Consider the following 26,296-nt stretch of genomic DNA (forward strand, 5'->3'; position numbering starts at 1 on the left):
GGTACAAGTTTGTGTGTGGAACAGCATTGACTTCTTTTTGTTGGGAATACCTGCTCTTTGGAATTGGGACTAGTTGAGCTCTCTCTTGGCCAAGTGTCCTCTGGGAAATAAAGAAAAGTACTGCACAGAAAAATAAGGTTATTGAAACCTTACAGACACTATAGTTATTCCAATACTGGAGGGGAACTGTTTTCTGGGAAATGGAGAATCATGCTTTCTGAAAGAAGTCTGAGTAACTGCTGCTGGGCTGCCTCAAACAGTTCATGGTGCAGCAGTTGTTCCTATGTTTCTAAATTTCTTCTTGCTGGTCAAAAAACTTCCCTATTATTTATAACCTGTGTTACAAAACTTCCTTCATGGAAAGCTCAGATTTTGCCATGGATAAAAACACTTCTCTTTACAATTGTTCCTGTAACGCATTTCAGTTCTTGACTCTGCAGAAGTGGATTTGGTTGGTTGGTTTTTAGCAGTATCACTATGGAGGAATGATTTGTTAAAACTAAACTGGGCTACAGCTTGCACTTACATCCTACATTTAAAAAAACCCCAAACCTATGAATATTTCTGCAAGCTGTAATTACAGGATAACATATCTGTACACAGGGCAGGCACTTCTGCTACCTGCTCAGATACCACATTCCACTACTCATGCAATGTCTCTGCTACTCATGCAGTCTGCTGTTCCTCAGCTTCTCCAGCAGCATACTGAGGCTCCAGAACGAACAACTGTTACTGCTGGGAACACCTGCATGGAAGTCCTGTCTCAAACAACTGCTTGTGTGTTGGGATACGCAACTGGTTTAGAGGAGAAATTCCCAGACGGGTTTCTAAACACTTTATTAAAAGTATAATTTACAGACTTCATTAGAAAATAGAGCAGCCTCTGTACAATGATGCTTTGAAAGTCCCTGTAAGTTGATTTCAGTACAAAAATAACGCTCTCTTGTGGGGAGGAGCATGAATGGGGAGAGACCAAACTTAGAGGCTCCTGACCCAAGCAGATTTCAGCAGCAGTGAGGAGGTGGCAGGGCAAGAGCAGAGGTGCCAAGGCAGGTACAATTCCTCAGCTTCACTAGGTGTTCTGCTAGTGAGGACTACAGGACTGGAAGTCTCTGCTGCAGTGAGAAGTCTGCAGTTCCGTTTCTTTCTGCCTTGCAAATTAAAGCTGTGGTGGGTTTTAAAACTGCTCAGTTGGCTCAGTTGCAAAGTAGTTAAATTGTAGTGAGCACTGGACTACAGATAATATTCCCATGTCTTTATGGTGGGAAGAAGCTGTGATGTTACTGCACTGGAAAGGTGATAGGGCTGCAGTATGCTGGTGCTTAACCCTAAAGTATGTGAGAAGAGAAGGTAATGGAAGACTTAGTTACTTGGTGATTTGGGCTTTCTGTAGTGAAATGTGATGGAGAGGGCCCAGAGCACTGCTGAAGGTGGCCTTGAAGGGAAGCCAGTCTCCCTGTCTCCAGCCAGTGCCACTCTTGATTGCTGTCTGTAAACTCTAAGCTCAGTGGGGTTAGCTGGAAATAGCTACAGATCTTGCTAAAGCCAGCCTCCGGTCTAGTTAGCCTGTCTGGAGCTGCAGTGTGAGCTGCAGATGGTGTCTGGCGCCTGTAAGTGCTTCCCCTGCACAGCTCTGCTGTTGGGGTGTTATTTCTGTCACTAGAACCAATGCACCCAGGAACTGGCACCTGGGGTAAGGGAGTTAATCAAAGTAGAAAACTTCAGCAAATTAAGTAGACTGGGGTTTTTTGTTAGTCATAGTAAATGTAACCCCTTCCAAATGAACATAAATACTATGTTTTATGTTCAGCCTTTGGGGCTATTCCCTTTCTCTGTTCCCATTCAGCAGCACTGTAGTCCCGTCTCACAGGGCATGGCTTGAGTAAGCAGCTCTGATGGAGAAACCAGTAGTTCTTCCTGAACCAGGGAATGAAGATAAATTCCAGCTGGACAAAGGAGTGCATGGAGCTGGCTCTGTGCAGAAGTAACTTGTCTTCCAGATCCTTGATTAAGTGCCTGCGGTTACGATCTGGTAACGTAGCAATCATTAGCTCTGATGCAGGGGTGGTCATGCTACAGTCCTTGGTGTACAATTCTGAAGGAAAACACGTCTGGCTCTGGTCAGCTTCACTCAGACCATCATTAAAATGCAAGTGAAGGCTGAGATTTCAGTAAATTGATGGCTTTATGGGACCGACTCTGTGGCTAAGAACATTGGCATAAAACCTAGCTGGCCTTGTTTTAATTTGTGTTTTTTAATAGTGTGCTTGTTATGCTGTTTGTAGAGGGATGGTATTTGTTTGTGCACTAGGAGACCCATGGGCCATGTGTGTGAAGGGGAGGGCTCTGCTAGGCCTGGCTCTGGTTTGATTCACTTCCAGGCACACACACCACACTGTGCCCATAGGGCAGTCAGGCTCATAATCTTTCAGAACATGGAGTTTTGGGGGATTCTGGGAATTTGCCCCTGCATATTTGAGAAGAGCTTTGAGGGTTTTGTCTTTTTTTGGTTTTATTTTTTAAAATGTTTGATTCTGGGCCATTTTGAGCAACGTTATGGATTAACTGCAAAAGACCTTTTGGGTCTAGGTGCATGAGTTTAGGTCTCTTCTCCAGAAGTTTTCTTGCTCTGTGATAGTTCTTAGAGTTCTACAACATCCTCCTTGTGATCTGAAGGGAACATTAGAGGCTGACTGCGGTAAACAGGGATTTGGTGCATGTGCACAGGCTGTGGGAGAAGAGAATTCTGCTAATGCCTGGTGGTGCTGCATCACTCCCCAGCAGTCCTGATGTTTGCCTGGCCAGGCTGAACTCATGGCTACAAGTGACGTCTCCTGATCGTGTTTCCTTTGCATTTTGAAGAAAGTTCTAAAGCTTCCAAAACCAGCAGCATGTCTTCCCTTTCCAAACCCACCCTCTAAGCCTGGATGCTTCAGATTTTAAAATCCTGACCCCTGCACTGGTGCTCAGCCAGAGCAGATCTGCCCTAAGTCCTGCCTGCAGCACGGTGCAAACCTGGACTGTTCAACAGGCTGCACTGAGCCAGACTCCCAGTCCTACACTCCTTGTAGTCTTCATAGCCAAAATAGTTCTGTATTTCACATTGCTGAGCTCCAGTAGTAATAAGCTTCTTATGGAACAGCCTGAAAGAAATCAATTCTACTCTTAGCTGAGACTCCAGCAGGAACAGAAGATACAGCTGGGTCATTTCACAGTGTTCCTGGTGGGGTTTGGACCAATTTTCCTTTCCCACTTTTTATTCTCTCATTCTGAGTAGCTGATGTGCTCAAGAAATATGTTTTTCAGTATATATATCACATAAGTAATGGAAGGTGTAGCTCTAAACAAGGCTGGCTGACCTCTCCTTATGCTGCCCGAGGGTACCTGCAGTCTGCTGGAATTAGGTGTAGTCACAGGTTTTGCCCATGCTCCAGGAGGCATCTTGGTGGGAACAGGCAATTATGGGCATGTCGAAGGAAAGCATGTTCTGGATCTAGTTATCTCCTTTGGCTTTGTGAGTTGTGATGGCATTCCATGCTAATATCCAGCCGACTTCCCCAGCTTCCTTTTATCAGAGTAAGCAGAGATGCATTTTCCTTCCTTGGAAATTCCCTGCACAACATTCATTACAAATTTATCTTTCTTTTCTTTATGTCCTCTTCTCAGCAGGCCACTCCTAACTTCCTGTGGGGGAGAGAAGAGGAAATGGGGTGAATGGAGCAGGGGCCTGAGGTCTTAGCATTGCCAGTTGTGAAAATGAAGGATGTGTATGTGGAGTCAGGTTGAGAAAGTGAGATTTAAACAAAAAGGGGGTTAGCCAGAGGCAAAATACAGATTATTCAGGAGAGTTACAAGAGCAATCTGCTTTCCACCAAGAGGAGAAGACAAGAAGAGCCAATCAAGGCCACTCACCTCGCTGAAATGCCCCTCAAAGACGACACCGTCACCCAGAGTGTGCATGACGGGAGCTGAAATGGCGCGTTCCAAGTCGTAGCCAAACCACAGCTTGTTTATAATTGCCTGCAATGAACCAAACCCCACACTGCCTGACTGGAGATAGAAAGAACCTGGGTCACCTGCTGCCAACCCCTGCACTGGTGTTCAGCTAGAGCAGATCTGCTCTAAGTCCTGCCTGCAACCGGGACTGTTCAACAGGCTGCACTGAGCCAGACTCCCAGTCCTACCAGCCTGCTCTCCTGCTTTCATGGGGACCAATATCAGATGCTCAGAGTAAGTAAAAGAACAGGGTGAACACATAATAATTCTTCCCAGAGTGCTTTCCCTGGCCTCCAGCCTGCAGCCTCTATGACTTCTAAATTGCAAAAAAAACCCAAAAAACACCAAGGCATCAAGACCTGAGGGGAGCTGAGTAGCTCAGGACAGTGTGTGCTCTCCTTGCTCAGTGCAAATCATTGCTGTGTGGTAGCTGTTCACTTACCATGGTAGTAGCACTGATAATCCAGCCCCCACCTGCTCCCCCGATCACCAGCATGTCTCCTGTCTTGGAGATGAGGATGGAAGGCACCATTGCTGAGGTAGGCTTCTCTCCTAGAGCAGAGACAGAGAGTATTATTCTTTCCATGTGGCTCTTAACAAGATTGGAGGGACACAAGTTCACCTATCTCACCATCCTTGTATTTCCCACAGAAAACCAAACTACTACTCCTTCCTCAAGAATCTCAAGACTTCCAGAAAAATGAGTTTCCTTGTGCCAAAGGCCTGTCTCCCAAGAAGCTGGACCTTTATGGCACAGTTTGAACAGGAAGCTCCTCTTGATGCAAAACAGGGTATCCTATAAGTATTCAGGGCTCCTGCAGCTTGTTCAGCCCGGCTGAGGAACCCTTGTCAGCAATCCTGCCACGATGTCCTCTCCTGGCAGGCCCGAGGGACCCTGCACCAGGGATAGCTGATTGCACAGAGCCGTGTCTGCACCAGCACTGCTGTTACAGAGCTCAGTGCAAGGCTGTAGCATTACTGACTGTGCAGCAGCTACATATTTAGAATCAGAGGTGAACCTAAAATGTCAGCAAGCTTGTCTTAGCAGTAGTTTCTTCACTTCTTCCCCCCCCCCCCGCCCCCCCAGTAATCAGTGATCAGCTTCAGCACTTTTTTTAATTTCTGATTTCTCTGGTCAGAATCCAAAACTCCTGTGTATCCATGCAAGGGGATATGTGAGTAGACAGACACACTACAGGGCTTTATCCTCTTTTAGTCTGAAACAAACTTGCTCTCATCCAGACCTACGAAAGGAAAGAGTACCTGTAGTTTACAGGTAGTCCCTGCTCACTTGTACACAGCCTGTGTATCCATCTCCTGGCCCTGTGCTTTATTTTGAGGATGGGAATGCTCACCTGGGTTAATGCTTCTGTTTGCTGTGCAGAAATCAGCAAGTTCATTGTTTAAAATGATCCCGGTTTGGTTAGAATACACTAAGGAGCCAAACCTGCAGGGGGGAAAGATGAAGCCTTTCAGTGCCCAGGGCTCTCCTGTTGTTGACATTAACTGAACAAGGCACCCTGTGGGTTACCTCTTTTTCCTCCCAGCCTGCAACTGCCCCAGCAAGAGTGTCCAAAAGGAATTTCTGCTGCTGCTGCTGCCAGAGACAAACTCCCTGTTACTATTGCCTGTGGGGATTTGCCCAACCCACAGAAACTCAGCAATGGCTCAGCAAGTTCTTGCATCCTCCTGAATTGTGATGGTCCTTGGAGGTGATGCTCACAGACCTTTGCTGTCACATGGAAAAGGCATTCCCAAGTAAGGAGCTGCCTAAATCAGTGAAGCCCAAGGGTTTTGTATTTCTGGTGAACAGCCCTTGCTGGTACCCTGTGAACCTGACACATGGCCTGTGTGACTCAGTCTCCAACCCCTGGCTACTCACGGGTAGTTGATGGTGCTGGTGGCGGACACGGCACTGCCGTCTGCAGCGAGCACAGAGATGTGGCTTGTGCCCATGCTTTTGTATTCGCCGTTGTAGATGGACTCCAACAAGTTGTAATGGCTGAGTGGGTGGTCACCACGAGCATCTATTCGGTGCCTGACAAGCTCAACAAACCTGTCAGACAGCATGGTCCCCACAGTCACCTGCAATCACAGCAAGGACACTGAGCTGGTGCCACCACGGCGCGGGCATGTCTTTGGGTACGTGGAAGTCTGGGGAATTCAGCCTCAATAGACAGAGCTTGGGGCCCTGCACTGGCAGCATTCAGCCCCAAGCCACTCTCATCCCAGAAAACAAAACCAGCTCGGTACTGAGGCCCCTCAGCATTGGCACAAGCATGTGCTTGTCCTTTATCAGGCAAGTGAGTGCCAGCCTACAGCTGAAGCTTCAGAGTAAACAGCATAATCCTGCCTCTGCTTTGGCAAACTGAGCCACACTGCTCTTCACTAGCAGCTCTAAGTATTTTCTTCCCTTCCATGGCTGCAAAGCAGGAGAGTGCCAGAGTGTTGTTTGGTGCTATAGGACTGTACCCATGCACTGTGTCAGCTCACCTGAGCTCTAGAGAAGGCTGGGTCACTCATGTGGTGTCTTAGCATGTTGCCAAACTTCAGAGCCTCTGCAATGTGATGGTAGGTTTCTACCTTCTCCTCAGGTGTTGCCAGTGATGCTTCATGGAGTTTATACTCTATGGAGCAGGATGAAATAATTTTGTTAATAGGCCCAAGGCAATGTTTTTTCAAGAAGTGTAAAAAAAAGCTCAAAGTGGCCTCCTTTTTTCCAACCCCAGCTCTTACCAAGTCTCCCCTATGCTTTAGTAGGATGTAGACACAGAAACAATTGAGTACTAATTTTTACTGTGACTTCAATTTATTTTGAAGCCTTGGGAAAATTGTGTATCCTTTGGCCTTTGCAGCAGCTACAGTGATGCTGATCCACTGTATGAGTGAGACAGGTCATCACCCTGCTGCATAGCACGGTCACACTGCTGCTCTGGGGCCCATTCTGACTTGCCAGCTCCTTTTCTGCCCATTACTGGTTTACCACTCTGGAGCAACACTCCCTGAAAACCTCTTGCTCCCCCTTTTCCGCTAGGAATTTACCTTCCAATACCTTGAGGATGAACATGAGCACTGCACCTCCCATGGGCGGTCCCGGAGCAAACACCGTGGTGTGGTTGTTGAGAGTGATGTTCAGAGCTGAGGACACCTCTGCTCGGTACGTCCGAAGGTCCTCCACTGAGAGACTGGACCCTTCAACAGAGAACCAGTGGCTGGCATTAGCACATCAACTCATCCTGGAGCTGTGGCCTGGCTACAACAGGGCACTGTGAAGAGGCATCCCTGTATATCCCAAATTCCTTCCACCAAGCACAGCACTGTTGTCAAGGGTCCTGATCTGCTGCCAAAGCCCAGGATGCCACAAAGCCTGAGGGAGTCAGACAGGCCACTGCATGAGCACTGGGGGGGAAGGCCAGAGCAGCAGATGGTCTCAGTGCTGCTCCTGGGTCTGAGTTATAAGAACTGGGCAAGGGTGGCCTCTTCCCATGCCAGGTACCATCCCAAGCAGCAAGCAAAAGACTTGTGTTGGCTTTACCCTGGTAAAGGCTCACTGAGAGCCAACAGCTGGGAAAAGGCTTGTCTATCAGGATTGACTATATCTGTTACCTACCAGCCTTCCTGGCATCCTCCACCAGTGCCTTTCCTATCTCTCCCTCATAAAATGCTGCGGCTCCGTGTTCTGCTACAGTTTGCAGTGTTTGCAGCAGGGCTGGCCACCTGAAGGTCTCTCCCCTCTTCAGAAACCTTTCACCATCACATAGCAGTGGGCTGTTAAAGAAGAACATTCATCAGTTTACTGCACATGCTTGCTCTGTCCCCAGGGCCAATAATCTCTTTTTCCTTCCCAAAGCTGATCTAGTTTATGCACATCTTGTACTTTCCGAGGCAGTGCTACACTGCAGGCTGCGTGGAGGAAAGCTCTCAGCCGAATGTGACCCATAGCACCAGGCACTCCTTCCCCAGACAGTTTCCTCCACAGAACCCAACACTTTGACCATGGCTCAGGTCACTGGGGCTTCTCCAAACGAGTGTCTGCCATAGGGCTCTGCTGTCAGGGGACAATTTCCCCACAGATGGAGGCAGGCTACATACAGCCAGCTCCTTCTCATCAGTAATCATGCTTAGCAGACTGTTTTGCTGTGCCAAGCCACTCTAAATTAAAAAAAAAAAAAAAAAAAAAAAGTTGCTGACAGAAAAGAAATATTTAAAAAATCTACTTCTGTGATTCCCTCCCACTCCATAGCTAGTATTCCCTGAGCACAAGTCACAGCAACAGCCTGTGCTCCACGTCAGCATCTCAAAGGAAGGGTCTGAGGCTGAGGGAACAGTGGTCCTCAAGCTGCAGTTTCATTCATGGGTCTTACCACAGGTCTTTTCCTAGCATGGAGAAGTTTGGGTAATTGATTATTTTGTCCACAACTGGGGAAATGACAAGTGGCTCTGAAAGGAGCTTGATGGTTGGTTCAAAGAGGTCTTTCCATGGTAAGCGGCCATATCGCTTGTGGGCTTCCTCATACCCACGGAGTTCTCCTGGCACACCAATCCAGGGGGCACCTGAAGAGCACAGCAGCAGTGTCACACCCAGGAAGTCATTGGCAAAGCACTCCAATGGAAGTGTGATTTTGTAGAGGCAACCAAGGCGTCTAAAAGCAGGCTTGGTTTGTTTATTACCCTTGTCTGTTCATGTATCTCTTCCACTGTCCAACAGAAGGGGTATAGAGAGGCCAGAGCCAGACTCAGAGGTGAGGTGAAAGCAAAACAGGCAACAGGCACATGTTGCAGCAAGGGAGGTGTCAGCTGGATTTTGGAGACAAAGCACTTGTGGAGCCTGGTCAGACACCAGAGCAAGTGAAGCTGTGAAGTTCTTCATCCTTGGAGAAACTCAAAACCATCACAGGACGAGGCCCTGAGCAGCCTGAGCAAACCCTGATATCACTGCTTTGTGCAGGAGCTGGACCAGAGACCTCCAGCTGTCCCTTTCAACCAGTTATTTCTGATTCCTTTTCAGGCTCTTCTTCCAAGGATAAGAACATCTCCTCCAGGAACTAGGACATGCACAAAAGAAAATGTGCTAGGAAAGGAGAATGAACAGAGCAAGAAATGTAGAGAATCCAAGATGTGCTGCTAAAGCAAGAGTGCCTGAGCCCAGCGACTCAAATCCCAATGTGCCAGGGTGCTTCCCCAACATATGGACAGGGACAAGCACATTAGATTGATTTCTTTCATTTCCAGAAAGTTGAGAAGTTATTGACTTCATTTTTCTCTGTAAAAACTTCTGGGAAATGAGTGAGTCCTTTGGGAAATCTGGTCTTGAACTGCAGATTTCCTACGAAGAGAAATTACATTGTGATTTCTCCTCATGTTGGCTCCCCACCCTCCTCGCTGGTCAGGCTGCCAGTGTCACTTAGTTATGGACCTAGTATTTTTTCTTGCTTTTGCAAAAGCCAGTCCAGGTAGAGTGTGTTAAATTAAATGAAACTCCAGATAAAGTCAGCGAGGTTCTCGGTTCCCCACCCCGAGCTTTGTGCGCACCAGGAGGGCACAGATCCCTCGTGGCCCAGTCTGTGTCCTTACCAGTGTGGAAACCAGGGCCACAGCCAGACAGTAAATTGTGAGGAAACACTCGTGGGACTGTCTCGCGGGCGTTGATCACCTCGACTGTTCCTAGAGAGGAGAAGAGGGAAAGGCATTACACTGTCTTCCTGAAGCAGGTGAACATCACATTTTCAGCTGTAGTACCACACATGCTGCTGGCCCAGAGCTCAGCTGCCCTAAATGGAGACTTTTGCCAAGTGTGTCCAGCACACCTGCAGGGTCAGGTCTCAGCACACCTTGTCCTTTGCTCCCTTGCTTTTATTTAGAGCAAACCAAACAGCACCTACCTGGAGACAACGAAGGTACAGGGACAAGGCCAGGACTTGTCTCCAGCCAGTTAAGGTTCCCCCCAGGGTTCTTGGGCCTGGGACGTGGCTGGAACGTGCTGCTCTACACCTGATTTTTAGGTTCCTGCACTTCCTCTGCAGGTAGGACATGTCAGAGACATAACATGAGCCTCAAGTTCTTTGGAGGGTCATTTACCAAGTGATGGTGAGGCAGGTCCATCGTGTTTATGAGCAGAATGGTGATACTGAAGGAGCCTCTATGTATCAGGGAGCTTAAAAGGAAAATATAAACAAAGCCAAACCCAACAAAACCTGCACTGTATGGACTTGTATTTCAGGTCTTGCCTACTTCTCTGCCTTGCATTTATCCTTTTCTGTGACAGTTCCCAGAGCCAGCTGTGCTGCAGGAGCCCACAGTGCTCCCTGGTGTACCAAGCACCAGAGTTGTGCAGGGCCATGGGCAGCTCTGTGCAGCACAACTCAGGTAGCAGAAGAGGACTGTTGTCAGGAAACAAAGTTACCTCTGCCAAAAGGAAAGGAAAAAAAAATATAGGTGTTCTGCCAAATTAAGCTTTTGCATGAGATACAGCCAAGCGTTTCCAGATTCATGACTCTGTAAGACTACTTGGCAGGGGTTTTAAAATTCTGGTATTGTTACTGTGTTCATTGTTGATTTTACTATTTAGATCTGTAAGCTCTGGGGGCTTTTGGAAGCCAAGACTTAAAAAAACCCCACATTAAAAACATAAAAGCAAGAATACAGCACTAGAGGTTAAGCCAAACACAGGAAGGCTTCCCAGCAGGCCCTGAAGACTGTCAGATTTAGACTTCTGAAGTGAAGAGGCATCTCCTGGGACAGGTCTCCCTGCTGCTTTGGGAATTCCCATGCCAGCGAGGGCAGTGAGATGCAGCCCCCATGTCAGTAGGCACTGCTTGAGCTGCTGGGGCAGGATGAGCCCCTGAAGTCCCAGCCCAAGGGCTCAGATGAGCTCATTTCCAGCACACGCCTCACTCTGCTCCTTTCTGCTTCCGTGGCAGCCCAGTGGCATCTCAGCACTGCTCACACCTTGCTGCAGTCTGCTGTGTGACTTTGAAATTTGGGATTGCTCTGGAGAGGCAAACTCAATTCATTTTATATCAGAGCTCTTTCTTCCCCACACACGTCCTTGCTGCGAAATGATGATCACAGCTCCATGTGATGGATGCTTTGGGTTAGGAGGAGAAGCCTGCTTTGTGATCGGAGGATGCAGCTTTTATATTCAAAATACTGCTGAGAGAACAGGAAGGATTCTGGCTTCTCCATGGCAGCTGGGTGTCTGCACAGGGACAGGGCACCATGGAGAGGCCAGGGCTGGCCCATACCTGTGCTGGCATTATAGATGGTAAATACGACCCCACCACCCAGGCCCGAACTCTGAGGATTCATCACTGAGGTGCAGATCAAGCCAGCAATGGCAGCATCCACAGCTGTGCCTCCTCTTTTCAGGATGTCCCTGTGGTGGAAAGGGAGAAAAAAGACAGTGTTAAAATCCAGGAATTACAGAATGGAGGAACCACATAAAAATGCCTCCTTGGGGCCCCTGCAAGGCAGCCCCAGCTTGAGGAGAGCAGGTAGCAGGTGGAGAAAGCTACTGGCAGCAGTGTGGAGTGTGAGAGCACAGAGAGGAGCCTTCCTCTGTGGGAGTGACAAGGAACAGATAGAGGGAAAGAAGGGGCAGTCTGCAGGAGGAAAGAGCAACCAGGGACCAGACCTGTGTGAGGCTGGTCTTCCTCTGGGAGTTATGGACAGAGAGATCTGCAGCTGCTCACAAATGCTGTTGACAAAAGGGGATGGGAAGGAGTTCCCAGATGTGGAGGAGGATGCACAGGAGAGAGCTTTCCACATGCTGGGAACCAAACAACTGATCCCTATGTCCCCAAGTGCCATTCCCAATAAAAAGGCACATGCTGGTCAGCTGGACGGGGCACTGAAGCAGGAATGATGGGTCCATGTGAAGCAAACTCCGAGACTTAATGTGTCAATTAGCACAATAGTAACTTCATTGCTCCTACAGTACCTTCCTGAGCTTATGTGATATTAGCACAGAAACACCCCCATCATCTCCCTGTACTCCCAAAGACAAACCCAACAAATAAATAGAAAAAAACAAACAGTAAAAAACCCACAACTGTTACTAACTAAGCACAGCCACATTAAAGAACACACAGGCAATTAGGATACCCTCATGCTGCTGACAGCAATGAGGTTCTGCTACAGAAATGTGTCTCAACAAGTTCTTCTTGAGGGATCAAGCACAGCTGAAAAACATCTTTTCCTTGCAGTGGAAATGGGGTGGTGTTTCCTGCATACCCTGCCAGTAGCCAGCACTGTGTTTGCTAGGAAGGTTTCTGACTGTTTTATTGGGTTATTGCTCAGATAAGGCAAAGCCAGAAGGGAAAGTGTAATTGTTCATTAATTGCAGTGCAACTGCTCTCAGAAGCTGCACGGGAACACAAAGCAAACATAGGGACTGCTGTTTATTTTACATCCATTGATATGGCTGGGTCCTGCTGGGGCTGGGAACAGGATGCTGCCAGCAGGAACACTTGATTGTGGCTTTCCTTTGTTTCCGTAAATGCCTCGGAACCACTGCTCGTAAGGCAACAGGATGGGGACAAGTGGGAAGAAAAGAAATGGTAGGGAACCACGGGGCTTTCTGTTTGGGGTCTGCATGGCTTTTGTCCTCCCTGGAGCAAGCTGCTCCCTGGCTGTAGCTCTGAACTTGGAGTCTGAGGCTCAGGCTTGCCCATCCATCTCCTTGCAGCAGGGGATGGACTCACCACACGAATGTTCCTGTGTGGTGTTTTTCTGAAACTGAAGCTTTTAATTGATGACAGACGAGGAAGGAAATCGAGGCTTCCTGAGAAACTGAGTCACCTCCGCAGAAGGCCCAAGACAGCAGGTTAGAAGGTTGGGAAAAGAGGGAAGAAGGACCATTACCCTGACCTGGGATAGTGCTCCCCAGAGCCTCTGGATTATGGGCTATGAAGCAGTACATGTACAAAGCCTGGTGCCAGGGAAAACCATGGTTCTGGGATAATTGGCAGTGAAAAACAACTTTAAAAAGAAGCTTTGAGATCGTTTGGTATGCATTTCAATGCAATGCATTAAGACCTTAACATGTAACATCAGGCACATTTTCCCAAAGCCTGAAAAGCACCAAATTCTCACCCAAGTTTCCCAGCCACATTCACAATTGTGTAAGAGGTTGCACACCTTGTACTGTCACTGTCCCTCTGAAACCAATGCCATACACCCCTCACCATGTCCCCAGAAACACTTGTGCCTGGAGGAGCATTCCCTGATGAAGATCTTCATCCCAGTCTGCAGACTGGCCCTCAATCTCAGCAGCTTTCTCTCCAGCCTCTCTGGAGACTGAAACACAACAGAAAACTCTCTGAGCTGGCTCTTGGTATGCCACACGTGGCTCTCTGAGAATGGCTCACCCACTTTCAGACAGAGATCTGCCACTTCCCAGGAAGTTATGCCTGGGGAATTTAGGACCATTATCTTTCTCATTAGCCAGACCACACCCTGTTCAATAACTTGTCTCCTTTTATAGGGATCAGTGCTGCAATGAGATTAATTGTAGCGCAAAGTCCTAGAGAGACACATGACCCTCAATCAAAGTGTGGTGCTCTACCTCTGTAGAGATATCTCAGTGCTACAGCTGACAAGATCTGATAAGAACGTCTGGTCCTAGGTCCTTCCTGACTCTTAGTTTCAGCTTTAGGGTTTGGTCATTGCTGAGTCAGCATGTCACTGCAAGAATCCCATGAGAGACATGGCAAAGTGTGGTATGAGGGCACCAAACCTCATCTCACTCCTCCAGCCACAAAGTAGAGCACACAGCTCCAGCATCCCACACATCGTGTAAACTTGCAGCCTTCTGCTTTTGTGTATACAAGCATTTAATAACAGTAGGAACAGTAACAGTAAAATAATAACATGGGAGTCAAAATGTTTGAGAGAGAAGTTATTACATAAACTGGAGCGGTACAACCTCAGCAGATGGAGAATTTTTTAAACCTACATCTTTCTTTCCAAGTGATGTCAGTATGTCTTTTGTACTTGTACTGTCTTGGATTAATTTCAATTAAATCTGGCCTTTGGTTTTTTAATTCATACCAGACACACCTGCTGCAGGCTTCAGTCCAGAAATATATCCCCTACTAAAGACTGGGATGCCCAGCCCTCCTTTCCCTCTCAGCCTGGCCTTCCTTGCCTCTGTTGAAGCCCAGCTGCAGCTCTTACCTGACCCACCGCCATGCTGTGAACAGTAAATTTCCCACTTCTCCACTTAAAACCAGCCTTGTATTTGTATACTATAAATATTTATACCCTCCAAAAATCCATGGGCTTGCAGAGCTGCAAATTTTTGCGACACTGGATAATGAAAATGAGCATCAACCTCAGAGCAGGGGCCCCCCGAGCTGCTCCACGCAGGGACCAGCATCGCTGCTCAGCCCCAAAGCGGGGACGGGCAGAAACCTGGCGCACTCCCGTGGTTAGTGCCTGTCCTGTCCGTCACCGCGAGGCACGACACACACGACAAGTGACCCGAAGAGCCGAGAGGTCCGTGCACGTACCGGCCGATGTTAGAGCAGGTCTCGGTGTCGGCAGCCACGGCACCGTGCAGGTAGCGCTGGGGACCGCACCGGGGCTGGGTCAGGATGACCACGAGTGTCACGGCCACCGCCAGCACCCCCAGGGTCAGCAGCACCAGGCAGCAGATCTTCCCCGTGGACATGGTTATTCCTGTGCCGCCGGAGGAGCCGGGAGGCTTTCACTCCTTTCGAGAAGGCGCCTGCTTTGCTCAGGGTGGAAATAAGAGGATTCCGGCAGTTTTGTGAGGGAGGTCCCGTTTCAGTGGGCTCTGCCCCCAGCGACTGAGAATTACATTGTTTTTAAGATTAAAAGCTGTGAAAAAGGGAACGGTGTATTCCTTCTTTCCTACCCTCCTAGGTGTGAGAGGCTTTTCACTCTCTTTGAGAAAGTAAACTTTTTCTTGCAGATCCACCACATGCCTTTTTTTTTTTAAGTCTCTGATGAAAACATTTAACACATTCACTGCTGGAGCACTTCAAAGAGAAGTGCACTTCTACACTGCTTCTTGGCTTCACACATTCTTGGCTTCTATTCTTGCCACACAAAGCAAATTACCTAACAAAGGTGGCCTACATGGTGAATCACCGTGAAAATTACGTCAGTCCTACACTGCAAACTTGGGGTATTTTTTTTCCATATGACCACTTGAAGATGTAAAAGCTAAATACAATATACAAGCCTAGAACCTGATCCCTGACAGAGCAGCGATGAGCATGTGAATTGTTACACAGTGAAATAGCTCTGTAAGAGCCTCTTAATTATACAGCTCTCCTTGCACTCAAGAACTTAAAGATAGGGCTCCACATCTGTCTTTCTAAAAGATGTTACCTGTGATCCTTTCCCAGGTAGATTTGGGAGAAGGGGAATTCACCTGCACAGATTTACACACGTATTTCAGTGCAGACTTTGAACCTCTCCCGCTAAACTTTATCTCATAACTGAGCAATATGATTTCACGTGTCATATGTCAAGGAATGGATTTGATAGGCTGAAGTGTCTTTATTACAGTTGTATATTCCCGTAAGGTTATCTTGGGGAACTGAAGATAGTCCAAGAAAAATACACTGTTTTGTCTGAGATAAAACCATGGTCCCTAGGTAATAATTTCTTGGTCTCCACGCCTCTGTCTCATTTGGCAAATACACTTGGCGTGTGCAAACAAGCATCCTCATCTCTAGTGCGACTCTTCATTTCATTCCATTGCAAAACATTGCTGATCTTGTAGAATTTCTCACTCCTATATGACTTTGATGTTCTGTTTTTGAAAATTACTCTATAACACTTGAAGAATCATCATTCTGGTGCTTTCCGGGACAGCTCTTCCCTTTAAATTCATAACAGGGCTGGAATCCCTGGCCATTGAGTATCAACAAACTCAAGATTCAAGTGGATTTTGCCCATTCACTTCCATCAAATGACGTAGAAAATTCAACTGTAGTCTCCAAATTTCCGTCAAATTTCCTTTTTAACTCAGCACATCAAACATCTCTATCTGGAAAACTACTGTTGTGAAGTCAAGGAGGAGACTTGGAAGAAGCAAGAAAGGTAAAAGCAAGTGTCATCTGCCAGACCATGTCTGGGAAGGCCAGGACATAGTTATGACCTACTCCAGCCAACAGCTGCCTCTCACAGGCAAACCCATTTGTGTTTTCGATACAGAAATGAAGACTGAGTCTCCTTGTCCCCTTCAATGTGTAACCTTTACAATCTTGTTGGTGCAACACTCAACTTTGGCCATATGATACTACAAAGTCTGCCCTGACCCTCCCATGTGAGAGGTTGCTTAGCAGTTCACACGCTGGGACTCAGTACTTTGACCTCTATTCGTTTGTTTGTTTCTCAAAACTCTCACACTTGCCATCATTTTCTGGGACTCCAGTTTGCCTTGGCATAAATCTCCACAAATAGCACTCTCTGGTCCTCCACTGCCAGCATGAAGGGCTTTGTATGCTGCTTGCAAAGGAGCTCAGTATTTAATGATCCTTACAGGCCAAGATATACTCAAGGAAATTTTAATTAGAATTTAAAAAAAACCCAAGGTTGCTGCCTTGTCTGCAGCAAAGATGAGGTTTGTGGCATGAATGACATTTCATGACTTTTCTTCAGTGCTGCTTTCCATTGATTGAGGGGAAGAAAAGAATATCATTGGACAGAAAGCCAGACATTTGTACTCAACAAAGAAAAACCTAAGATACTGACACTCAGTTTATCACTCTTCATCTCATCTTTTAAATGTATAAATTAAAAGAACCCTAAATGCACACCAAACTCACGAGGCATTCTCACGCTAGTGTCCTAAATACCTTCATTTACCTTTGTCTCTATGATATCCAAGTTACATTGCAACATACCCAAGAGGATGTTACTTTCTGCTGATGTTTGTTTGCAGAGCATTGTCTTCAGTCACCAAGCTCTTATGGTAACAAATAAGAAGTGCATTTTACATTTTCCAACTCTAAATTAAATTTAAACCATTGGAAAAGAGTCTGGCAAGGTTTCCAAGAGCATGCAACCAAAAACCAAATTGGACGTATTTCACATGCCATTTGTCCCATCCTCCAGTCATGTTTATTATAACCCAGGAATACACAACATATAGTTGGTATAAACAACACATAGCACATAGTTGTCTCTATATGATTATCAAGCAACAAAAATAATAGGCAACACTCTGGGAATTTATTGTTCCAATTTTCTAAGGCACATGGCTGTGAATGGCACAAATGTTGGTGCTCATGGTCCATTCGTCTCAGTACAGTTTTTCAGAAACTGATGCACACTAATCTTTGCACAGTGTTTTCCTTTGCACACAAACAAGCTTTTTTTATCAAAGACCATTGATCTTCTCCCACAAAACCCAAGTTTTCCAGACATCTGGAAAACCAGATACCTGGAATCAGGAAATTCTAGTATTCAAGATCTTGTTCATATCCCTCTTCCCTTTGTTATTTCTCAGAATTCAGGATGAAAGTTAAGCCCATAAAATGCCCCGATTGAGGAAAACCAAACTCTGCTTCTTTTGTTATTGAAATCAGAAAAGGGAAATATTCTCTAAAATTACTCATGGACTTATGTTTCGCTGTGATTAACATTTAAGTACCTTCTGAATGAAGGCTTTTTGGTTTTCCTTTTAATTTCAAAGGATGCCAGGGAAAAACTCCCCCAGTTCTAGCTGAGAAACTTGGCAGTACTTCATCTCCAATCTTGAAAACACGCTTCTGGCTGTAGTTGTGATGGTTAAACAGATTCCTCCTACAAACCCCAGAAGGTTTGAAGGGTGACCATAAGCAGTCCATACATTGGGAGCGCAGCAGCAGGACAGTGACAGATGACTGGGAGAGGACAAACCTACATCTTGAGGAGGACAAATATCTACAGTCCAGCACTACTCTGGCACTATTTTCCTCAGCCACACTAACTTTCAGTTTTCCACTTAAAGGATCTCTCTTTGTGGGCTGTAAGTATGAACAAAGGGAAAGCACTTGAGCAGGACAGTCACAGGACACGAACCACTCCTCACATCACTGAAAGCAAAAAGGGATCCAGCAGAATTCAGGGGTTCCTATATCTTTATTGACTTTTTCAAGATTAAAGGCAGAGCTGCTCCCTCCTTCTTCCTTTTCTGCTGGTTACAAAGTAATGCCTGAGAGAAATGCTCTGTGGAACCCAAACCTGAACATCCTCTATTCTACAGTGACATATTGAAAGTCAACTTTTGCACAGCTCTACTTAGTGGGACACATGGCACAAACCACTGCCCAAGGGAAACTCTTCTCCATTAACTTTATTTGATGAGGATACGCAGGCACAGTTTACTGCAAGCATCAGCATTTCACTCTTCCTGTAACAGTGGAGCCATGCTCAAGGTTAGATTAACAGTGAAACTTTCTGATTCAGCCTTTAACTCTTGAGTGCCCTTCTGGACCAAATCCAGCAGTTTTCTTAAAGACTGAACCTCATTAGTACAATAATATAACATCTGAAAGTATTGGCAGTGGAAAACAAAAGGGAGCATTGCGTGCATCCAAAGATATCAACAGTAAACTCTGTCTGAACTCTGTATTGACTAAAATAGCAGCTGCTACAACCTCTTCTTTTTGCCTTTTTTTTTTTTAAAGTTCCTTGTGTTAGTTAAGGGTATAGAGAAACAACAGGGACTTTTGCCTTAAGACACCATCTGAAAACAACCTCATCCTCTCAGAAAGAGGAGCAAGCATGGGAAATATTTTCTAAAAATCCCCTAAATGAGAACTGAGGCTTTTCTGGGATTACCAGGTAAATAACAGAGCTGTACTGCTGAGAACAGTGAACCTTTCCAAAGTGTTTAATCATATTGCAATCTTTGAGTCAGGAGTCAAGATCAGCATCTGGATTTCATCTGCTCTCCAAAATGAGCAGGACTGGTCAATCAGAGAACAAACGAAGCCAAAGAGATCATGTGGAGACAGAAGGCCCCATCTCTGCCTATCCCTGCAGCTCCTGAGAAATGAAAGCATACACACAGCATCCCCTCTGGAGTTCTGCAGTCTCCTACCATCTCACTGGAATCCAGTGAGATCCACCAGCATCAGAGCTGGTGCTGAAAGGGAGAGTGAGGGAGAACATGTGGAACTGGCACAGGAAGGGTAGAAAGGGACCGGGATGTGCCTCTGGGAAGCCACAAGCTGCTGGAAAGACTCACACTTGCCTTAGACTCCCCTGTCATGAATCCCAGCTTAAACATGGCCTAAGAACTCTGCACCTCTGTCCTCTCCCTGCTGCACTTCCAGCTTTTTGGGAAGGACAAGTCCTGGAAATACAAGCCAGATGTGTGAGTGCTGCAAGTCAGTAAGGATCTCAGAGAGACAGCACACATAAAAAACCAGGGCAAGCTGAGTTTCTCTGCTAGGGAAGGCGGGAAGAGCAGGTTCCTAACTGCCCTTATGATCCTCATGTACTTCACAAGCAAAGCAAAGGAGAGGTTGACAGAAGCATAAAAAGCAGCACCACGAACAGCCCTTGCCATTTCCTGGCACAAAAAAGGAAGGTTACTGCTGATTGTGCAACTACGGACATAGGCTCCTGGCTCTGTCTTGATTCCAGGGATAACAGCATTGCTTCACAATGACTTCCCTTCCTTCTGAATGGCCCTGGTAACCCTTTCCTTGTGCAAGAATACAAGAAAATGCTTTCTTCCCTAAAAAGTGGAGGAGCAGCATGCAGGGAAAGAGAAAATCAGTTTTCTAGAACTTGTTTTCTGTCCTTTTCTTTTTCTCTGCTCATCTTTCACTGCTGCTTTACTTTGGAAATTCCCCAGTATTCAAATACTTTCAAAAATGTTCTTTCCAGTTTCTTGCACAATTCCCTTTGGAGCCGTTGTATTACTTATCCTTAGCCACTTTCCCACACAGTGATCACTGTAATCCTTTCTTCCTTCAAAATTTCACACTCTTTCCTCTAGGGGACATGCTGACATTATTGTCCCAAAATTTACTCAGCTGGAACATGGGGTAGAAAATGCAAAAAGTCAACTGTTGCTCATTCATGAGAATGAAAAATGGGAATGGAAAAAACCCCACTTCCCCACATTCAGAACTGGAATAGTAATCTTTGTTAATGTTAAAGGTACAGTGTAAGGATATCTGAGCTGAGATGGATGTGTGCTACATGTTTTTATTTCAGTAGCGAATAAGCCATTTTCACAATTTCATGCATATCCTTCCTTTCTTTTCTACCTTGTATATTTAATTTTAAGACCTTTTTTTGCACAACAGCTGGTTACGTTTATTACCATATTGAAGTAAGACATTTTTAGCTTATCAGATTGGAAAAGTAAGTTACTGTCAGCAATATATTCTAGTTCTCAACAATTACAGGATCCCTTTCCAAATCATGTAGCAACAGCTGTACCAGCACATTTCACAAGTCTTCTCTGGATTCAAACCCTAAGGCAGTACAGCAATGTGTAGACTTCCACATCAAAAGAAAGGTAGTTACACAAGAAAAAAAATTTTATTCAAGAAAACCTTGAGGGTTTGTTTTTTTTGTTTTTGTTTTATCCATTTATTTGCATATTGAACAAAAAGCAGAGCTATTGGTCTCCATAGCAAAGGGCAAATGGAAGCAGCAGCATTTAACAAAGAGAAACAGTTTCTACATGGTGCACCAGGGTCAGTGTAGAAAGGACTTAAAATAAATAATGCACGCAGAAACATCTGGGGTTTGTCTGCAATAGATTAAAAGACTTCCAGCAGTGACCGGACAGGGCGTCCTAGTTTAATGAAAATTAAATTAATTTGAAAGCTTTTGGACCACAGAAACTGGATCGCTGTGTGCCTCTCCAGAGCTCCATGCCAGCAGCCAGAATGGTGCTGAAACCAAAAGGAAAGAGACTTGGTCCTTCAGCCTCACACATCATCCTCCCTGAAAATCAAGAAATCAAAACCCAACTCCAGGTGCCACAGCCACGAGACTAATGACTAATTGCATCTTGGCTTCTTTCCTGACCCTCTTCTCCTTCCTGTCTGCACCAGCAACTTTCACAGCACTTCCACTTCTGCTGCTTAGTTCAGGCAGAGTCTTTTGGATGCTGTTCAGGAGCAGTGACCAACCTTTCTGTCACTTCAGGCCCCAGGATGAATTACAGAAGGTTGAGATCCACAGCTCTCTCATCAGGTAACTGCAAGTATTCCCATCATATTCCTCCATCCTTCCTCCTCCGTGCTGCTTTCTTTCCCGAGATCCTCATCATGTACACACAACCTTCCCAGCTGGAAATCCCTGGTGCAGCCTGTTGAGTGCTGCACAGCCAAAAGCATTCCATCCCCAAACCATGTGGCATCTGTAATTGGTTACAGAGATCCTCTGGGTTGCCCAAAGCCATGGGCAGTGCCTTATTACTAAAACTTAATCTCTCTCCTTTCTGGGACATTTGGTGCCTGGGGCCTCTCTCTCCCTGACAGCTCCCTCCTGACATGGCACAGACTGGCTGTGCCTCTGCCACAAGGACAATTCTCGTCTTTCAGCAGCTCTGCCCAGCATACATCACCTCCTGGAATGAGAAAACTTAGTCCCTCAAAGTCAGGCAGCCATCACCAAGGAGTACCCCAACCCCAAAAGAAACACTTCTTCTGGAGTCAGCCCTCACCAGGGCCTGTGCTCCTGCCAAAAAGTAATCAGCACTTTTTCTTTTCTTTGCCTGTTCCCACTCCCGACAGCCTGGGGTGACTGAGAAGAGACAAGTGAACCTCAGTTCCTTGGTGTCAGTCTCTATTTCATGTCAAATGCTAAAAAGGTGCCGCTTCTCAGTCTCGGAGCCAAGTTGGACTTTCCCTCTTCTGCTTCCTCCTCAATGTCTGACACTTGCTGCAGAGTCAAGGGCAGATCACTGCTGGATCCCAGAAACCTGCCAACCCTGGACTCTCAGCAGACTGTACACATTTCGTATTTCCTTGCCTGACATGAAATTCAATCAGTCTGAACAGGGTTGGATACATATATAAAAACACTGATCACACACATATTAGTGGCCAGGATTGTCCAGCACCATATTTTGGAGGCTTGTTTACTCAAGGCCAAGCAAACAGACATTTTAAAAACATAAACTCAGTAAAAGCAAAAGTGCTTATATCCAGAAAACTTCTCTGTTCCTCAGACACTGCTTAGAAAGAGGAAAAAATATTTAAAAACTGAAATAGTTCAACATTCCAACATAAAGACTTTCAGTGCAGCCCTGTCCCGGTTTCATGGTCACAGATGCTGTTTCATCTAAAGAACATTTGTCTCATTTGCTTGCATTCAGTTTCCACACTTCCTAAACAATAGGCTTAAATGTTGACTATATTTACATTAGAACACAAAAACAGACACCTGGGTCAAACTGAGAGCCCCACAGCTCCTGCCTCTGACAGCAGCCGGCAGTGGATGCCCGGGGAAGACTATAGCAGGAAGAGTATGGCAACAAATGTGTAGTGCTTTTTTCCTAAATGCTCTCCCAGCCTCCAAACACTCACAACTCAGAAACTTCCTGAGCCACAAGTGTGCTCTTTGTATCTGGGAACCCTTGACAATTTAGATTAACAAATTTCTCCAATTTCATCCAGCTTCTGATTCACTGGGTGATAAAAGTTTTCGGAGCAAACACATCTTCACTGTGCTGCTTCCCTTCAGGACTCTTCGGCCCCTAAACTGCTGCTATTCCAGCAGTGGAATAAGAGCGGCGAGTCTCCCCTTTGGAAAAGCAGGAATCATCAAAGTAGCTCTATTTGACCTAATGAAACACTGTCTCTTCACCATCTGAGAGGATCTGTGCTCTCAGGCCCCTCGTCACCTGCTGCACCCCCCAGGGAGTCCAGAGCCATGAGGTTACTGGGAAAGTGCTGCACTCAGAGCAAGCAGCACTGGCACTTCTACTGAAAACCACTGCTACTCCTGTCCCCTGTAACACCCTCCTGACTGCAGCATCTTGACCCCTGAAGTCCCAGGGAGGAGCCCATGCAAGGGCCTGGAATAAAGGCTTTGGGAACATTACTCTAAGTGAACAATCAGAGAGAAAGAAACCCACTGAGTCTGAGAGAGCTGACTGTCCTCTGAAGGACCCTTTAGAAAACTGAGCCAACTTTTAGGGTTTTTCTGAAAAACAAGATGAAGTACAGTCATGGCCCAGCAAGAGTCCTGGAACATGAACTAAAAAGGGATTTATAACAAGAAACAAAAAGGGAGATTTAAGTAACTGCTTGCTCTTATCCAAAAACACAGGCTTTACCAATTCAGTCATAACCCTGCATCAATATTTAGCTTGGGATGTCCCAGTAAATGCAAATACATTGTGACAGAAGAGTTCAAGATAAACACACGTTAAATCACAGCTTAGAAATTATAAACTTCATTTCCCATGACCCACTAGAAACCCAAAAGCAAGTTCTCATCCCAATTATACTTATGTTGACACCTGAAGTCAACTGAGATTCAAGGTGTTAACTGCTGAACCAACAATCACAGCAGAAGCAGTGACAACATATCTGTCTCACTGAGAACACGTGCTGGACTGGAAATCATTTTCAACAGAGAACAAGACAGAGAATATTTACATCAGACTACAGTTAAGAGCTACTATCCATAATAGCCACAAGAAATTAAAGATGAAACTTGCTTTTGAGTCCAAGTAGTTCCATTAGAGGTTCTTCAGTGACTCAGCAAAGAAAGGATTAGTGGTGACTACTTGCTGCAGAGGATAGGTGCCTATGTTTTTAAAACTACTGTCACAGTAGTATCCTCAATAACAAGGCCAGAAGTTGGAACCAGCCCCCAGGCTCCTCCTTGCTCCAAGCTGATGCCTGTTCATTTGTGACAGCGCAGCATGAATTCTCATCCTGCAAATCACAGATATTGTTCTTGTGAGAGACTAAGTTTTGTTTATCTTGGGGTTGTAATTTGGCATTTCTGTTCAGCCATGAAGTGTCAGCAATAGTAAAATGATTTAAAAGAACTGGAACTATTTAAAAGATAACTAGTGAACTTGTGGTTTTCCTCAGGGTTGACTTTACTCTAAACAGAATTTGACATAACACAGGGATTTTGGTCAGGGAGCTGACTTTTCAAGACACTGCCAGGGTCTCCCTAACAAGGAGAAATGCATATGACCACAGATTTACCTATGGTGAAGTATTAGCACTCCTGCAGCTCTGTACTCTATCTACACAGCAACATTCACACAATCTGATGTCAAACAAAGACTGTTCCTTGGTATTCAGTCACTTCCTTTGATTAGAAGTAATAGGAATGTCAAATCCAAATACTCAAAGAACAGCAGAGAATAATATGAAATGGATAGCAATAGATAAGGAATCACAAAACTCCAGCTCTAGGGTGGTGGTGAAGCCATGTGAATGCCTAGAGGTTAAACCATCACAGACAGGAAGTAAAGAAGCATGGAGCTGGAGTTTCTCAGCATGCTAGAAATGTGAGATATGAATTCTAAGGGTTGAAAAGCAGAACACATTTCTGGGAAAGAGAGAAGAGTTTTTTTAAAAAAAAAAAAAAGATACAGGCTTGAAAACAAAGTTCATTAGTGAAACTGGGAACTGTGCCCTCTCCCTGGACCTCTGTGCAATCTTAAACACAATTTGACAGTGGGGGCCATTAGAAGGATGCAATGAACTTAATCTCTGTTTACATAGGAGAGTAGCTCTGTCCCAAGCAAAACGAGTGGCTGTTGAAGTTGTATTTTGTTAACCCTGGGTATGATAGGGAAAAAGTCGTGGCATGTTCTTTTCCTCTCTGGCAGTGACAGCCCTAACGCTTTTGGCATGAGTGGATCATGCCAGGGCATCGAGAGCTGCTGTGCAGGCTGTACACCTCTGGTTCTGGTTACACTCCCAGTGAACTGTGATGCCTGGCTCAGTGCTGGCACAGGCACCATCCACACTTCACACAGGAAACACAACTCAGAAGGAAGCAGAGGGATATAGAGCTCTGGTTGAGAAGGCAGTACTGGGTTAACCGTTGGACTCGATGATCTTAAACATCTTTTCCAACTTAAACGATTCTATGACCCCACTGTCCCTGCCTAAGAGCCACTTGGCCCCATCCCTCACCTACCCCTAAGACAGCACTTATCCATGGGGCACTCTACTCCCCCAGGCAAAGGATCACTCAGGGAGAGCCCTGGTAAAACCCTTCACTTTACTGTGGTAACACCTCTGAACTCCACTCTCACTATATCACTGAATTTCTCATTCTCAGAGCCATAATCTTGACTCTAAACCTTGACTGGGCTCTAAGCCAAGATATCAGCCACATCCCCAGCTCACATGGTGTTGAGGGAACCCTACCAACAGCCTTCCAACAGTTTTGGCAACAGCTTTTGTTGTCCCTCTCTCACTGTACATCTAGATTTTTCTTTCTTTCTTTCTTCCTAACCCTAACAGTGCCTGTACCAAGTCTTATACAATGGGATACACCACAGAACTTGGTGAAGTTTAGGTAGGGATGGACTCAACAGTCCCCAAGGGCAGAGCTACTGCTGTTCTCTAGTAATGTTTTGATGAGTACTGTGGCCTATCAGGTGGGCTGCATTATGAGAAACATCTGTGCATAATCCATCAGTGCCTCAGGGCATTTAGAAAATATTATTTAATTTAGTTAATAGATTGGGAGATGAGGACACCTACAGGAGGAGGGATCTTCCCCAGGCTGTTCCTTTTTCTTGTTCTTCAGTAATGTTGTTGACATTACACCACGTTTCATGCTACACAAAACAGCTGGAGAAGATGTCTCAGAGTGCTCTAGGTCTGGAGAAGAAGTCTCAGAGTGCTCTAGGTCTGGAGAAGGTGTCTCAGAGTGCTCTAGGTCCAGCCACAGCTCTTCTGTGAGATTGCTTACAAACTCAATTTAAGCACATGCTTAAACACTCTGTGAATCCTTGATCACAGAAAGTTCATATGCCCTTGGAGATGTTCAGATAAGGTGCAAAGTGTAAGGCAGTCAGAGGGAGCAGATTTGGTCCAGCTGCTTTTTTATGTATCATAGGGAGCATAAATATTGGCAGGATAAAATTGAGCTGATCTATGAGCCCTTCCACAGCTGTGGGGAACAGCATTTCAATAACTTCCAGCTGACATCACCTTAGGTACTTACAGTGGCCAATGTTTTTTTCTCCTCTGTTATGGCTTGTTCAGTAATTCCTAAACTTCTGAATATTAGGGCTGTAAGAACAGAATATGAAAACATGAGGTACCTGCCCACACAACCTGAACTCTATGCTTGAATGACATCCCAGTCCAGGCACAAT

General features: G+C 45.8%; 1 protein-coding gene across 1 annotated transcript; it reads right to left on the reverse strand.

The window, feature by feature from the left end:
- Positions 1-818: 818 nt before the first annotated feature.
- On the reverse strand, positions 819-14,928 carry GGT5 (gamma-glutamyltransferase 5). The gene is made up of 12 exons (XM_064675448.1): positions 14,508-14,928; positions 11,241-11,371; positions 9,571-9,660; positions 8,361-8,550; positions 7,607-7,764; positions 7,039-7,188; positions 6,490-6,623; positions 5,879-6,081; positions 5,352-5,443; positions 4,439-4,548; positions 3,913-4,020; positions 819-3,684 (listed from the first exon to the last, which is right to left on the reverse strand). Exons 1-12 carry the CDS (start codon positions 14,666-14,668, stop codon positions 3,538-3,540), a joined length of 1,674 nt encoding a protein of 557 aa, XP_064531518.1. The 5' UTR covers positions 14,669-14,928; the 3' UTR covers positions 819-3,537.
- Between the last annotated feature and the right edge of the window lie 11,368 nt (positions 14,929-26,296).

This window comes from Pseudopipra pipra, chromosome 18 (genome assembly GCF_036250125.1).
Source record: "Pseudopipra pipra isolate bDixPip1 chromosome 18, bDixPip1.hap1, whole genome shotgun sequence".
Taxonomy (NCBI): domain Eukaryota; kingdom Metazoa; phylum Chordata; class Aves; order Passeriformes; family Pipridae; genus Pseudopipra; species Pseudopipra pipra.